Source organism: Pristiophorus japonicus, chromosome 11 (genome assembly GCF_044704955.1).
Source record: "Pristiophorus japonicus isolate sPriJap1 chromosome 11, sPriJap1.hap1, whole genome shotgun sequence".
Classification (NCBI taxonomy): domain Eukaryota; kingdom Metazoa; phylum Chordata; class Chondrichthyes; family Pristiophoridae; genus Pristiophorus; species Pristiophorus japonicus.
In genome coordinates this window covers 64477120-64492428 of record NC_091987.1, presented here as the reverse complement: position 1 = coordinate 64492428, position 15309 = coordinate 64477120, and the positions used below count along the sequence as shown (strand labels likewise).

At 47.1% G+C, this 15309-nt stretch overlaps 1 protein-coding gene across 1 annotated transcript in view; it reads right to left on the bottom strand.

Moving 5' to 3' along the window:
* Positions 1-15309, bottom strand: part of f5 (coagulation factor V) — a 166967-nt gene that overhangs the window by 37495 nt on the left and 114163 nt on the right. Inside the window, exons 19-20 of the mRNA XM_070893456.1 lie at positions 15160-15231; positions 7861-7955 (exon numbers count right to left, since the gene is read on the bottom strand). Coding sequence (XP_070749557.1) covers positions 7861-7955; positions 15160-15231 — 167 coding nt within the window. The remainder of the gene's footprint in view (positions 1-7860; positions 7956-15159; positions 15232-15309) is intronic.

The window sequence follows — 15309 nt, the reverse complement described above, 5'->3', positions numbered from 1 at the left end:
CGGGGAGCGGGAGGTCGGGGAGCGGGGAGGAGCGGGAGGTCGGGGAGCGGGAGCGGCGGGGAGCGGGAGCGGCGGGGAGCGGGAGGTCGGGGAGCGGGAGCGGCGGGGAGCGGGAGGTCGCGGAGCAGGAGGTCGGGGAGCGGGGAGGAGCGGGAGGTCGGGGAGCGGCGAGGAGCGGGAGGTCGGGGAGCGGGAGGTCGGGGAGCGGGGAGGAGCGGGAGGTCGGGGAGCGGCGAGGAGCGGGAGGTCGGGGAGCGGGAGGTCGGGGAGCGGGGAGGAGCGGGAGGTCGGGGAGCGGCGAGGAGCGGGAGGTCGGGAAGCGGGAGGTCGGGGAGCGGGGAGGAGCGGGAGGTCGGGGAGCGGCGAGGAGCGGGAGGTCGGGGAGCGGGAGGTCGGGGAGCGGGGAGGAGCGGGAGGTCGGGGAGCGGCGAGGAGCGGGAAGAGTGGAGGTCAGGACTGGTGAGGTGCAGAGGTTGGAAGCGGAGAGGAGAGGACGGACGAGGATGGAGGAGCAGAGAGATTGTTGCCCAGAGATGGAGCAGTGTGGAAAAGAACAAGGGAAGGCACAGCATGGGTCAATAGCGAGGCTGTGAGTTCGTGAGGCTCACATTGCGTATCATGAATTCCACGTAGAGAGGGATCCTGTGGGAAAGAGGAAGGAAGGAGTACAGGAGGAGTATGTTTGAGTTTATCAGAGCAGCATCGGTGAGACGAGCGTGGGGAGGCCTATAAAGGCCCAACATCGAGGATAGGCCAGCTTGTACAACTGCAGCAGAGCGGCAAAAAAGTAGAAAGAAATCGAAAGGTGACGTCACAGCCAAGGGGGTAAGTGATTGGCTGGTGATTGGTAAGTAGCTTTTCTTTTTTCTTTTCTTTATCAGTGTAACCTTTAGAATTGTTGTTGCCAATTTAAGTTTATCTAAGCGTTAAGTCGTGGCAGGAGAGCTCGGGCACGTGTTATGCTCCTCCTGTACCATGTGGGAAGTCAGGGACGCGTCCAGTGTCCCTGATGACCACGTGAGCGGGAAGTGTATCCGCCTCCAGCTCCTGATGGACCGCATTGCGAAACTGGAGCTGCGGGTGGATTCACTCTGGAGCGTGCACGATGCTGAGAATTATGTGAATAGCACGGTTAGTGAGTTGGTCTTACCGCAGGTAAAGGGTCCACAGCCAGATAGGGAATGGAAGACCAACAAGAAGAGCAGTACAAGGAAGGTAGTGCAGGGATCCCCTGCGGTCATCCCCCTGCAAAAAAGATACACCACTTTGGGTACTGTTGAGGGGGATGACTCATCAGGGTAGAGCAGCAGCAGCCAAGTTCATGGCACCGTGGCTGGCTCTGCTGCACAGGAGGGCAGGAAAAAGAGTGGGAGAGCGATAGTGATAGGGGATTTAATTGTAAGGGGAATAGATAGGCGTTTTTGCGGCCACAACCGAGACTCCAGGATGGTATGTTGCCTCCCTGGTGCAAGGGTCAAGGATGTCTCGGAGCGGGTGCAGGACATTCTGAAAAGGGAGGGTGAACAGCCAGTTGTCGTGGTGCATATAGGTACCAACGATATAGGTAAAAAAACAGGATGAGGTCCTCCGAGACGAATTTAGGGAGCTAGGAGTTAAATTAAAAAGTAGGTCCTCAAAAGTAGTAATCTCAGGATTGTTACCAGTGCCACGTGCTAGTCAGAGTAGGAATCGCAGGATAGCGCAGATGAATACGTGGCTTGAGGAGTGGTGCAGAAGTGGGGGGGGGTGTGTCAAATTCCTGGGGCATTGGAACCGGTTCTGGGGGAGATGGGACCAGTACAAACCGGACGGTCTGTACCTGGGCAGGACCGGAACCAATGTCCTAGGGGGAGTGTTTGCTAGTGTTGTTGGGGAGGAGTTAAACTAATATAGCAGGGGGATGGAAACCTATGCAGGGAGACAAAGGGAAATAAAATGGAGTCAGAAACAAAAGATAGAAAGGAGAAAAGTAAAAGTGGAGGGCAGAGAAACCCAAGGCAAAAAACAAAAAGGGCCACATTACAGCAAAATTCTAAAGGGGCAAAGTATGTTAGAAAGACAAGCCTAATGCTCTGTGCCTCAATGCGAGGAGTATTCGGAATAAGGTGGACGAATTAACTGCGCATATAGCAGTTAACGGGTATAATGTAATTGGCATCACGGAGATATAGCTCCAGTGTGACCAAGGCTGGGAACTCAACATCCAGGGGTATTCAGAATTTAGGAAGGATAGACAGAAAGGAAAAGGAGGCGGGTGGCATTGCTGGTTAAAGAGGAAATTAATGCAATAGTAAGGAGGGACATTAGCTTGGATGATGTGGAATCTGTATGGGTGGAGCTACGGAATACCAAAGGGCAGAAGACGCTAGTGGGAGTTGTGTACAGACCACCAAACAGTAGTAGTGAGGTTGGGGACAGAATCAAACAGGAAATGAGGGATGTGTGCAATAAAGGTACAGCAGTTATCATGGGCGACTTTAATCTACATATTGATTGGGCTAACCAAACTGGTAGCAATGCAGTGGAGGAGGATTTCCTGGAGTGTATTAGGGATGGTTTTCGAGACCAATATGTCGAGGAACCAACCAGAGAGCTGGCCATCCTAGACTGGGTGATGTGTAATGAGAAGGGACTAATTAGCAATCTTGTTGTGCGAGGCCCCCTGGGGAAGAGTGACCATAATATGGTAGAATTCTTTATTAAGATGAAGAGTGACACAGTTAATTCGGAAACTCGGGTCTTGAACTTAAGGAAAGGTAATTTTGATGGTATGAGGTGTGAATTGGCTAGAATAGACTGGCAAATGATACTTAAAGGGTTGATGGTGAGTAAGCAATGGCAAACATTTAAAGATCACAAACTTCAGCAATTGTACATCCCTTTCTGGAGTAAAAATAAAACGGGGAAGGTGGCTCAACCATGGCTTACAAGGCAAATTAAGGATAGTGTTAAAGGCAAGGAAGAGGCATATAATTGGGCTAGAAAAAGCAACAAACCTGAGGACTGGGAGAAATTTAGAATTCAACAGAGGAAGACTAACATTTTAATTAAGAGAGGGAAAATAGAGTACGAGAGGAAGCTTGCAGGGAACATAGGCCCCAAGTTTCCACACGCGGCAAAACAGGTGCCCCTCCGAGCTGGGCGCCCGTTTTTCGCGCCGAAAACAGCGCCTGAAAAAAAACGCGCTATTCTCGAGTGCTTTGCAGCTCGATGTCTGCTTGGCGCGGCGCCCAGGGGGCGGAGCCTACCACTCGCGCCGATTTTGTAAGTAGGAGGGGGCGGGTACCATTTCAATGAGTTTTTTTCGTGACGGCAACCCTGCGCGTGCGCGTTGGAGCGTTCGCGCACGCGCAGTGTGAAGGAAACATTGGCACTCGGTCATTTTTGTAGTTCTTTGTAGCTGTTCAATTTTTAACATTTTTTAATAAAACCACATTGCCCTTCCATGATCAGCACTGAGGCTTCTTGCAGCAGTGAGAAGGCAGCAGGAAGCCTCAGAAGTTGAGGCAGCTGTTTCCCGACAGGTCCGACCGATGGCAGGGGGGCCTCCCTGTTGCTCCTAAAAATCAGGAGCAAATCATGTGGAAACTTGGGGCCATAAAAACTGACTGCAAAAGCTTCTATAAATATGTGAAGAGAAAAAGATTAGTGAAGACAAACGTAGGTCCCTTGCAGTCGGATTCAGGTGAATTTATAATGGGGAACAAAGAAATGGCAGACCAATTGAACAAATACTTTGGTTCTGTCTTCACGAAGGAAGACACAAATAATCTTCCGATTGTACTAGGGGACAGTAGGTCGAGTGAGAAGGAGGAACTAAAGGATATCCTTATTAGGCGGGAAATTGTGTTAGGGAAATTGATGGAATTGAAGGCCGATAAATCCCCAGGGCCTGATAGTCTGCATCCCAGAGTACTTAAGGAAGTGGCCCTAGAAATAGTGGATGGCGGGACTGACATATCAAGAAAGACTGGATCAACTGGGCTTGTATTCACTGGAGTTCAGAAGAATGAGAGGGGATCTCATAGAAACGTTTAAAATTCTGCCGGGCTTAGACAGGTTAGATGCAGGAAGAATGTTCCCAATGTTGGGGAAGTCCAGAACCGGGGTCACAGTCTAAGGATAAGGGGTAAGCCATTTAGGACTGAGATGAGGAGGAACTTCTTCACCCAGAGAGTGGCGAACCTGTGGAATTCTCTACCACAGAAAGTTGTGGAGGCCAATTCACTACATATATTCAAAAAGGAGTTAGATGTAGTCCTTACTACTAGGGGAATCAAGGGGTATGGCGAGAAAGCAGGAATGGGGTACTGAGGTTGCATGTTCAGCCATGAACTCATTGAGTGGCGGTGCAGGCTCGAAGGGCCGAATGGTCTACTCCTGCACCTATTTTCTATGTTTTTATGTTTCTATTGGTGATCATTTTCCAACAGTCTATCGACTCTGGATCAGTTCCTATGGACTGGAGGCTAGCTAATGTAACAGCACTTTTTTAAAAAAGGAGGGAGAGAAAACGGGTAATTATAGATCGGTTAGCCTGACATCAGTAGTGGGGAAAATGTTGGAGTCAATCATTAAGGATGAAATAGCAGCGCATTTGGAAAGCAGTGACAGGATCGGTCCAAGTCAGCATGGATTTATGAAAGGGAAATCATGCTCGACGAATCTTCTAGAATTTTTTGAGAATGTAACTAACAGAGTGGACAACGGAGAACCAATGGATGTGGTGTATTTGGACTTTCAAAAGGCTTTTGACAAGGTCCCGCACAAGAGATTGGTGTGCAAAATCAAAGCACATGGTATTGGGGTAATGTATTGACGTGGATAGAGAATTGGTTGGCAGACAGGAAGCAGAGAGTCAGGATAAACGGGTCCTTTTCAGAATGGCAGGCAGTGACTAGTGGAGTGCCGCAGGACTCAGTGATGGGACCCTAGCTCTTTACAATATACATTAACGATTTAGATTAATGAATTGAATGTAATATCTCCAAGTTTGCGGATGACACTAAATTGGGTGGCAGTGTGAGCTGTGAGGAGGACGCCAAGAGGCTGCAGGGTGACTTGGACAGGTTAGGTGAGTGGGCAAATGCATGGCAGATGCAGTATAATGTGGATAAATGTGAGGTTATCCATATTGGGGTCAAAAACATGAAGGCAGAATATTATCTGAATGGCGGCAGATTAGGAAAAGGGGAGCTGCAACGAGACCTGGGTGTCATGGTTCATCAGTCACTGAAAGTGGGCATACAGATACAGCAAGCAGTGAAGGAGGCAAATGATATATTGGCCTTCATAGCTAAGGGAGCAGGGAGGTCTTACTGCAGTTGTACAGGGCCTTATTGAGGCCTCACCTGGAATATTGCATACCGTTTTGGTCTCCTAATCTGAGGAAGGCGTTCTTGCCATTGAGGGAGTGCAGCAAAGGTTCACCAGACTGATTCCAGGGATGGCTGGACTGTCATATGAGGAGAGACTGGATCAACTGGGCCTTTATTCACTGGAGTTTAGAAGGATGAGAGGGGATCTCATAGAAACGTTTCAGATTCTGACAGGGCTGGACAGGTTAGATGCGGGAAGAATGTTCCCAATGTTGGGGAAGTCCAGAACCGGGGACATCGTCTTAGGATAAGGGATAGGCCATTTAGGACTGAGATGAGGAGAAACTTCTTCACTCAGAGTTGTTAACCTATGGAATTCCCTGCCGCAGAGAGTTGAAGATGTCAGTTCATTGGACATATTCAAGAGGGCGTTAGATAAGACCCTTATGGCTAAGGGAATCAAGGGGTATGGAGAGAAAGCAGGAAAGGGATACTGAGGTGATTGATCAGCCATCATCTTATTGAATAGTGGTGCAGGCTCGAAGGGCTGAATGGCGTACTCCTGCACCTGTTTTCTATGTTTCTATGTATTGGCACATGCGGCAGAGCCTGGTCTCCAGTCGTCTTGGATCCCCTTGCCACTGGACTAAGACCTTGCTCTGTAAAGCCCGTGTAGTGCCTGGTGTGTAACGGCCGCCCCACGTTAAAATAATCCACGCACAGGCATCTTCCACCGTTTAAAATGAATTCATCAGTCACCTGGGTACTCCTTTTTAGTGTGGGAGCAAGTCATCCTCGACCCCGAGGGATTGCCCATGATGATGATTATGTATGAATCACCAAGCGACATATAAGTGAACTGTTTCAGTAGTAAAAAAAGCAAGTGGATCTTTAAAATTATAATAAAATATAAAATTCAACATTCCAAGGGGTAGGATTAGTTTTCCGAAATAATGTACCAGCCACAGAGCTTTGCACGATGAGAAAACATATTGAGAATTCAGATTTGCCGGTCAGAGTGTCCCACATAATTTCCCATGGGCAGAAAATCATGTGGGACAAGATGATCTCCACATCTCATTCGTACTTTCATTGTTTGAAGCTTGGAACCTGGAATGTTAATTTATAAAGTCTATCTCTAAATCTGAAAGTAAAGTTTCAGTAAAGAGGGCAACATATAACTTTCCCTGCATTGTTTAAACCAGGATTTGATGTACAAGATCCTTGACTGACAATAAGTTAAGGAGTACTAGATTGTAACATTGCTCATTATAGACCTAATTAATGGGATTGGATCTGATATGGACAGGTATTGGCTGAGATGATAGAACATTCCAGAGAATATGATGTTTTCTCTGTTGCTGAAGACCATTTGTTCTATTTTAAAAAGACCAATTCACTTGCTGTATGCTCGTTAGTCTGGTAGCCCATTGCTAATGAGCAAGGAAAGGAGAGGGAAAAGTGCTAGATTATAGCTTGATCAACACCCACAGCTTGAGTAGGATTGTCGTCTGTTGAGGGGTCAGACAAAATAGTGCGAATGATTGAGAAAATATGCAGTTTTGCTTGTTTGCTTTTGTGGCTTAGAGAGTATTTATGCAGAACTTCAATCAGATTAAGTGGGTAGGTAGAAGCCATTAAAGGGGAGATTGTACATGGCTTTTGAAGAAATGAGCTTCTGAAACCAAATTACCTTTACTCATTCATATTTTCTTACATTTTTATGATATGCCTAGTCACTTCCATAAGTGTGTGTGGGGGAGAAGTTGAGATTGTTTGTGCTTCCGGTTAGTACCCCCGGGGGCACTAACAGGGAGCAAACGACTTTTTGCCCAAACGCGGCACTGCCAACGACTCGAGTTAAGTTCCGCAGGCTTTTAGCGGCGTCAGTAACCGGTAGCGCCCCACTCCACTGCGCCGGTGATGATGATGTCATCACCGTGCGCAGCGATCCGTTTTCACCCCGGAGCAAAGATTTGGGTGATGCCAGCGACAGCTTTCAGAGGACACATACATGGTGGCCAGCCACTCGCGGGGCGCTAGTCAAAGGGGAGGTGGCATGTGCGTGAATAAAAGATCGGCCGACTTATTTGTCGTGGCCCGTTGCCTCTTTGAACGCGGGGTCCGTGCCGTGATCTGGCAGCCCGGCACTCCACTTGAGTGCCGGGCTGATGGCATGCCACCCCGTTCTCCGGTGGTCCAGGTAGGGTACCGCAGAGTCTATGCGGCAGTGCTACTCAACCCAGTGCGTAGCGCTGTGCTCCGCTTACTTTGCTCCCACCCTCGTTAGCACCCCTCCAACAGGAAGTGGAGCGCATTTGTGTGGTCCACTTCCTCTCGGGGGCAGTAGCCCCAATTTCACGACTGAGGCGTGACTTCCTCTCGCGGATTTTACCGTCCCCAAACGGGGCGCTACACAATTCCCCACCTTTTATGTTTCCAAGTTTGACGATAGCTCCCCCACAATGATTACTCTGTGGTCAATTATTTTTAAGAAAAGATGATGTGGCCATTACATTCATTTGTAGCAATCAAGACATACTTGAATCCAAGGTTTGTTGTGGCTGTGCATTTCAGCACTCCAGGCATTGATCCTCTGTCTGTTGTGTAATCTTGCTAGCTTTGGCTCCCAGCTATCTAATAAAGGAAGAAATAGTTTAGCAAAATGAAATGGAGAAACTGCAAACGCTGGCAAAATAAAGATAACAAAATACACAGATCATCTGTAAAGATACAAGAGGTTACAATGTTTTGGGTGTGCACTTGTCATCAGAATGCACGCCTATAAGGGAGCCCACCCACTGGTCCATCCATTTAAATCAATGGACAATCAGCTCCATTAGGGGCACTTGCTCCTCCTGCCCAATTTTCCTGTATTTGCTATAACCAGGAGATCTAATAGATCCAAGAACAGGAACATCTGACCTTTGGTCATTTACTCTGCTACATTGAGTTCATGCTGCCCTGTTCGAGCAGTTGATCTAAATCACAGTTCATTTATTGGCAAATACACGTGTCATGTATTGATGCTTGGGGTCACTGGACACCAGGGGACGCCACTGTCGGAGGTCATCGGGCTGTATGCGCGTGTGTGCGGGCCCTGGTATATAAATGCTGGTACCATGTTTTGTAGTCACTTTGGGCGCGAATAAAGTGGACCAGATTTACCCGAGTGCGTTTACAATAACAAGTGTTTTGAGTCATCATATACATAACATTTGGTGACGAGGTAACTTGAGAACCTTCGCATGCACAATTCTGGAGAGATTCGTGGATGGCGAGGATTGGGCGGATTTTATCAACCATCTGGATCAGTATTTTGTGGCCAACAATATGGGAGACGATGACACAGATAGGTGCCGGGCGGTTTTCCTCACTCTTTGTGGTTCAAGAATATATGGCTTCATGAAGAATCTGCTCTCGCCTGCACGTCCAACGGACAAAATACAAGGATTTGTACGCTTTGGTATGTGACCATCTCAAGCCAAACGAGGGGATCATATCACGCTATCGCTTCTACACATGTTCGTGCGGAGGGCCAGGATGTGTCGGGATTTGTTGCCGACCTGCGACCTCTTGCTGAGCCGTGTAAGTTCGGGACATGCTGCGAAATTTCTTCGTGATAGGCATCAACCATGATGTGATTCTCCGGAAGTTATTGGCTGCAGAGACGCTGGATTTGAGGAAGGTCATCGCGACAGCCCAGGCATGCATGACGACTGATGATAATTTGAGACAGATATCATCGAAAAGTCGGAGCTCCACGGCAAGTACTGTAAACAAGATTGTGTCATCGTCTGGCAGAGCTGCTTATGGCAGGGCCTACTCGACTGCTTATGTGAAACCTGTAGATGCTCAAAGTCCGCCAACTGGTACGAATCTTATTTCACCCTGTTGGCATTGTGGGGGCAATCATCGGCCTCATCAGTGTTGGTTTAGGCAGTACATCTGTAACGGCTGTTCCAAAGTGGGGCATCTTCAGAGAATGTGCCCACAACTGAGCAAGCGTGCTGCCGCTCATCACATTGGTGATGATGACCAGTCTAGTGCTGGCCTGGTTGTACAACCCGAGGAGGAAGTGTATGGTCTGTATTCATTCTTGGGAAAGAGCCAGCCGATAATGGTTAATGTGAAACTGAATGGCGTGCCGGTATCGATGGAGCTGACACGGGTGCGAGTCAATCGATAATGAGCCAAAGGACATTCGACAAGCTGTGGGACACTGAAGCGGTGAAGCCTAAGCTGAGTCCAGTCAATGCCAATGTGTAATTACACTAAGGAACTCATGCCGGTGATTGGCAGTGCAGTCGTCAAGGTGTCATATGATGGTGTGGTTCATGATCTTCCGTTATGGATCGTTCCAGGCAATGGTCCAATGCTGTTCGGCAGGAATTGGCTTGAGAAAATCAAGTGGAATTGGATTTAGTGATGTTAATTGAGGGATAAATATTCACCAGGACGCCGGGGATAACTCCCCTGCTCTTTTCAAAATAGTGCCTTGGGATCTTTTACATCCACCTGAGAGGGCAGACCGGGGGCCTCGGTTTAACGTTTCATCTGAAAGACAGCACCTCTGATAGTCCAACATTCCTTCAATACTGCACTGGAATGTCAGCCTAGATTTTTGTGCTCAAGTCTCTGGTGACAGTCAAGATTAACATGACAGTCGCTGGTAGTAATGCACAAGTGCCACTTACAGAGACACTCCTGTATACATAATGGGAACAGTAGATTGAAGAACACACAAAGGAGTCTGAGTTATAAGAATAATTATCCTTTGGAGATCCAAATCATCTCTTTGAAGCAGTCTCTAGACCTTGGTAGATAATGAGATAACAACTTGCACCAAGTTATATTTCCTTTTGGAATTTTCTACCAGGCTGTTTTCACACAAATTACATTTTCTTCTTACAAAATGCTAAACACATTAACATTTCGATTATGCTGCCCCAATATCAAAGAGAATCTTTTTCTTGAATTCCTGGAGAGCAATCCTGCTTGTTGTAGCTGGAATGTCCACCAATTTGTACTTCGTGAAAAGACCAGCCTCAATTTTATGTCCTAACTGCTTTGTACAATAGAAAACCAAGGGCAGAAATAATTATTTTTGTCGCAATGACATTAGTCTGTTAATCTGTATAATAATGATAGAACTATGAGCATGAATTTCATTCATGTAGTTAGGTACATCATCATCACAGGCAGTCCCTCGAAATCGAGGAAGACTTGCTTCCACTCTAAACGCGAGTTCTCAGGTGACTCTACAGTCCAATATAGGAATTACAGTCTCTGTCACAGGTGGGACAGACAGTCGTTGGAGGAAAGGGTGGGTGGGGAGTCTGGTTTGCCGCACGCTCCTTCCGCTGCCTGCGCTCGTTTTCGGCATGCTCTCGGCGATGAGACTTGAGGTGCTCAGCGCCTTGCCGGATCCTCTTCCTCCACTTAGGGCAGTCTTTGGTCAGGGACTCCCAGGTGTCGGTGGGAATGTTGCACCTTATCAAGGAGGCTTTGAGGGTGTCCTTGAAATGTTTCCTCTGCCCATCTGGGGCTCGCTTGCCATGTAGGAGTTCCGAGTAGAGCGTTTGCTTTGGGAGTCTCGTGTCGGGCATGCGGACAACGTGGCCCACCTAACAGAGCTGGTCGAGTGTGGTCAGTGCTTCGATGCTGGGAATGTTGGCCTGATCGAGAACACGGACGTTGGTGCATCTATCCTTTCAGGGGATTTGCAGGATCTTGCGGAGACATCGTTAGTGGTATTTCTCCAGTGATTTGAAGTGTCTACTGTATATGGTCCACATCTCTGAGCCATACAGGAGGGTGGGTATCACTACAGCCCTGTGGACCATAAAACTTGGTGTCAGATTTGAGGGCCTGATCTCCGAACACTCTCTTCCTCAGGCGATCAAAGGCTGCGCTGACGCACTGAAGATGATGTTGGACCTCGTCGTCAATGTCTGCCCTTGCTGATATAGTAGGCTCCCGGAGGTATGGAAAGTGATCCACAATGTCCAGGGCCACGCCATGGATTTTGATGACCAGGGGGGTAGTGCTGTGTGGCGGGGTCAGGTTGGTGGAGCACCTTTGCCTTACGGATGTTTAGTGTAAGGCCCATGTCAGTACTCTGCAGTACTGACTCATTGACCCAGATAATAACAGGGAGGTGGAAAGGGGGTGGGGGGAGGTATAGTGGCCAGGAAACCAGGAAGAACAGGATTGACAGGATCTGATTTTTTAAAATTCTATTTCCCGGTCGGAGCCCGACAGATTGAAGGCTGGCTGGCTGGTGGGCGGGTGGGTAGGCCTGCGGCTCAAGGTGGCAGCTGGGGATCTGGCATTGGCAGGCAACCCGTCATCGGTGGGGGGGGGGGGGGGGGGTGGGGGGAGGGCAGGGGAAGGTCATTGGCGGGATGGGGCATCGGTCATTGGTCAAAATTGAGCCCAATACAGTCCTTACCAAAAAAGTGTCATCAGACGTACATTCAGCAATACGAACATCATACAATGGCATGAATTGTATATAAAAGCTATTAACTTTGGGGCTAAAAAGTCTACATTGGTAAATTAACAGAAATTTCTGAAATGACATTTGCCTGAAGCCACATCTTTCGTGTGCGTGCTTAAGAGAAATACTATAGTATTTAGCCTTTTCAACGAGACGCACATCCGTGCTGAGAAATGGAAGTACAAACTGAAATTCTGCAATTATACATTAGGTCGATCAGCATCGGAAAAGAGAAAGGATGGAATATAATATTTCAGCTTCTGATGAAGGGTTATATGTGAAACATTCACCCCAACTTTCATCTTTGATTTTTTCAGGTGCTGACAGAATTTGTCTATTTCCAGCATACGTAGTATTTTTTTTTCTTTTTATTATTACTGGGGAATTAGATTATTTTCCCAATGTTGTATGCAACTCCAGTATCAAACATGCCAAAAGTCTGCTACAGCCAAGGACCCAAATGCTCAAGAGACTGCACAGGCATAGAAATGTTTCTGGCCAGAACTGTCGTATTGCAAAGAATGCTAGTGTTTCCAATCTGAATTGTCAGCTGACATTAGCCTTTCGATCCCCACTGATTTGGAATTTGTTAATCCTCATGCATTTCATACTTTGTTACAATTCCCTGCTGACCTTTGAGGCTAGATGCCTTCTAATAAATCAGCTGATTGAGTGGCTGAGATTAAAGAGGGATAATTGAGTGGCCTGCTTAGCCAGTTAAATGTCCACAGCATGAATTGCATCAAATACATGCCGGTGTTTATAAACTGTATCTCCTGGTACGGTGATAAGAGCTGCAGTGTTCCCATTTAAGATTATGGTTTTTTTTTAAATCAGTTGGTTTGAATAACACATTCAGCACTTGTTCGGTGTAATACCACTTGGTTATTGCATCTGTCTATCAACAACGGCTGGGCCCATGACACTTTAGATGTACGAGGAGAGACAATTATGTAATTTTCAATTCTAATTTCAAATGAGAAATGTTTACAATGCTGTAAATACTTCTACTTTAAACAGGGGGGGATTTTAAACTCCAAGGACAGGTGGGTTGAGGGCAGGTGGGAAGGTAGAAATGCTGTGCCTGCCATGGCTCAGTGGATAGCACACTCGCCTTCGAGTCAGAAGATTGTGGGTTCATGACCCATTCCAGGGGGCTTCAGCACAAAAATCTAGGCTGACACTCCAGTGCAGTACAGAGAGAATGTTGCACTGGCGGAAGTTCCATCTTTCGGATGAGATATTAAACCGAGGCCCCTTCTGCTCTCTCAGGGTAAAAAAATCATATGGCACTATTTTGAAGAGGAGCCGGGGAGTTATTCCTGGCATCCTTGCCAATATTTATCCCTCAATCAACAGATTATCTGGTTGTCATCACATTGATGTTTGTGGGAGTTTGCTGTGCGCAGATCAGCTGCCACATTTCCTACATTACAAACGTGATTAGACTTCAAAAAGTAATTCATTGGCTGTAAAGCGGTTTTGAATGTCTTGTGATTGTAAAAGGTGCTATTTAAATGCAAGTCTTTTTTTAAAATTCTCAATCCCGGCATGAACCCATCTCCAATGCGCCCACTCCGCAGTTAACAGAGGCACGTTTGGGTGCGTGTGAGTAACCTCCTTGCCGGAGGTGGGTTGATCATTATCACATGCTAATGAGGTGCATTTTGAAGAGATTTCAACAGGGATTTGATTTTTTAAAATTTGTTCCTGGGATGTGGGTGTTACTGGCAACGCCAGCATTTATTGCCCATCCCTAATTGCCCTCGAGAAGGTGGTGATGAGCCGCCTTCTTGAACTGCTGCAGTCCATGTGGTGAAGGTACTCCCATGGTGCTGTTAGGGAGAGAGTTCCAGGATTTTGACCCAGCGATGAAGAAGGATCGGCGATATATTTCCAAGTCAGGGTGGTGTGTGACTTGGAGGGGAACTTGCAGGTGGTGATGTTCCAATGAGCCTGCTGCCCTGGTCCTTCTAGGTGGTAGAGGTCACAGGTTTGGGAGGTGCTGATGAGGAAATCTTGGCGAGTTGCTGTGAGTAGATGGGACACACTGCAGCCACGGTACGTCGGCGATGGAGGAGTGAATGTTTAAGGTGGTGGATGGGGTGCCAATCAAGCGGACTGGATGCTGTCGAGCTTCTTGAAAGTTGTTGGAGTTGCACTCATCCAGGCAAGTGGAGAGTATTCCATCACACTCCTGACTTGTGCTTTATAGATGGTGGAAAGGCTTTTGGAGTCAGATGAGACACTCGCTGCAGAATACCCAGCCTCTGAACTGCGCTTACTGTGCAGGTGTGGCCACAGTATTACTGTGTTGCCACCGCATTTATGTGGCTGGTCCAAAAATGTACCAGAAATGCAATGTACCAGGAAAACACCCTGTAATGCTCCAGTGCGAGAACATAAGAACACAAGAAACAGGAGCAGTAGATCCTATGGCCCTTCGAGCCTGCTCCGCCATTCAATAAGATCATGGCTGATCATCGACTTCAACTCCACTTTCCCGCCCGATCTCCATATCCTTTGATTCCCCTAAACTCCAAAAATCTATCTATCTCAGCCTTGAATATATAAGAGCATCCACAGCCCTCTAGGTCAGAGAATTCCAAAGATTCACAACCCTCTGAGTGAAGAAATACCCTTTATTCTGAGACTGTGACCCCTGGTTCTAGACTCCTCAGCCAGGGGAAACAAACTCTCAGCATCTACCCTGTCAATCCCCTTCAGAATCTTGTATGTTTCAATGAGATCACCTCTCATTATTCTAAACTCCAGAGAGAGTATAGACCCATTCTACACAATCTCTCATCTTAAGACAGCCCTCTCATTCCAGGAATCAATCGAGTGAACCTCTGTTTGTTGATTGCTGTACCTGCATGCTAGCTTTCTGTGTTTCTTGCACAAAGACAACCAAATCTCTCTGAACACCAACATTTAAAAGTTTCTCACCATTTAAAAAATATTCTTACTTTCTATTCTTCCTACCAAAGTGAATAACCTCACATTTCCCTCCATCTGCCACCTTACTGCCCACTCACTTATCTTCCCATTTCCCACACAAGCCACTCTTGTGACTTTGCTAAATGAAAATTAGTGCTAGATTATGTTTGTTTTATGCTGAGCAGTTGCATTGTCTGGACTGATCTAGAATTGCCCAAATTGTTTTTGTTTATGACACACATTGGAGAGATGAGGTTTTCATCTTAGTTTGAACTGTATTCAAGTCAGACCAGCAAGTCAAGGACAGTGGGCTGATCCACTGCATAACCCAGTCCTCCCATTTTCATATATTTTAGAAACAAGTTGCATCATTGAAAGTAACAGTGGCAAAACACTTACCTACATGGTCTGTTGCAGTGATCTGTGGATCAGTTATACTTCCAGATACCATACCCAAGGGATAATCACAATCTGTACAGGAAGCAAAGAGTATATTGCATTAGATATAATCTGGAAGAATTCCTCTTTCGGAATCCTTTTGTTTAGTCT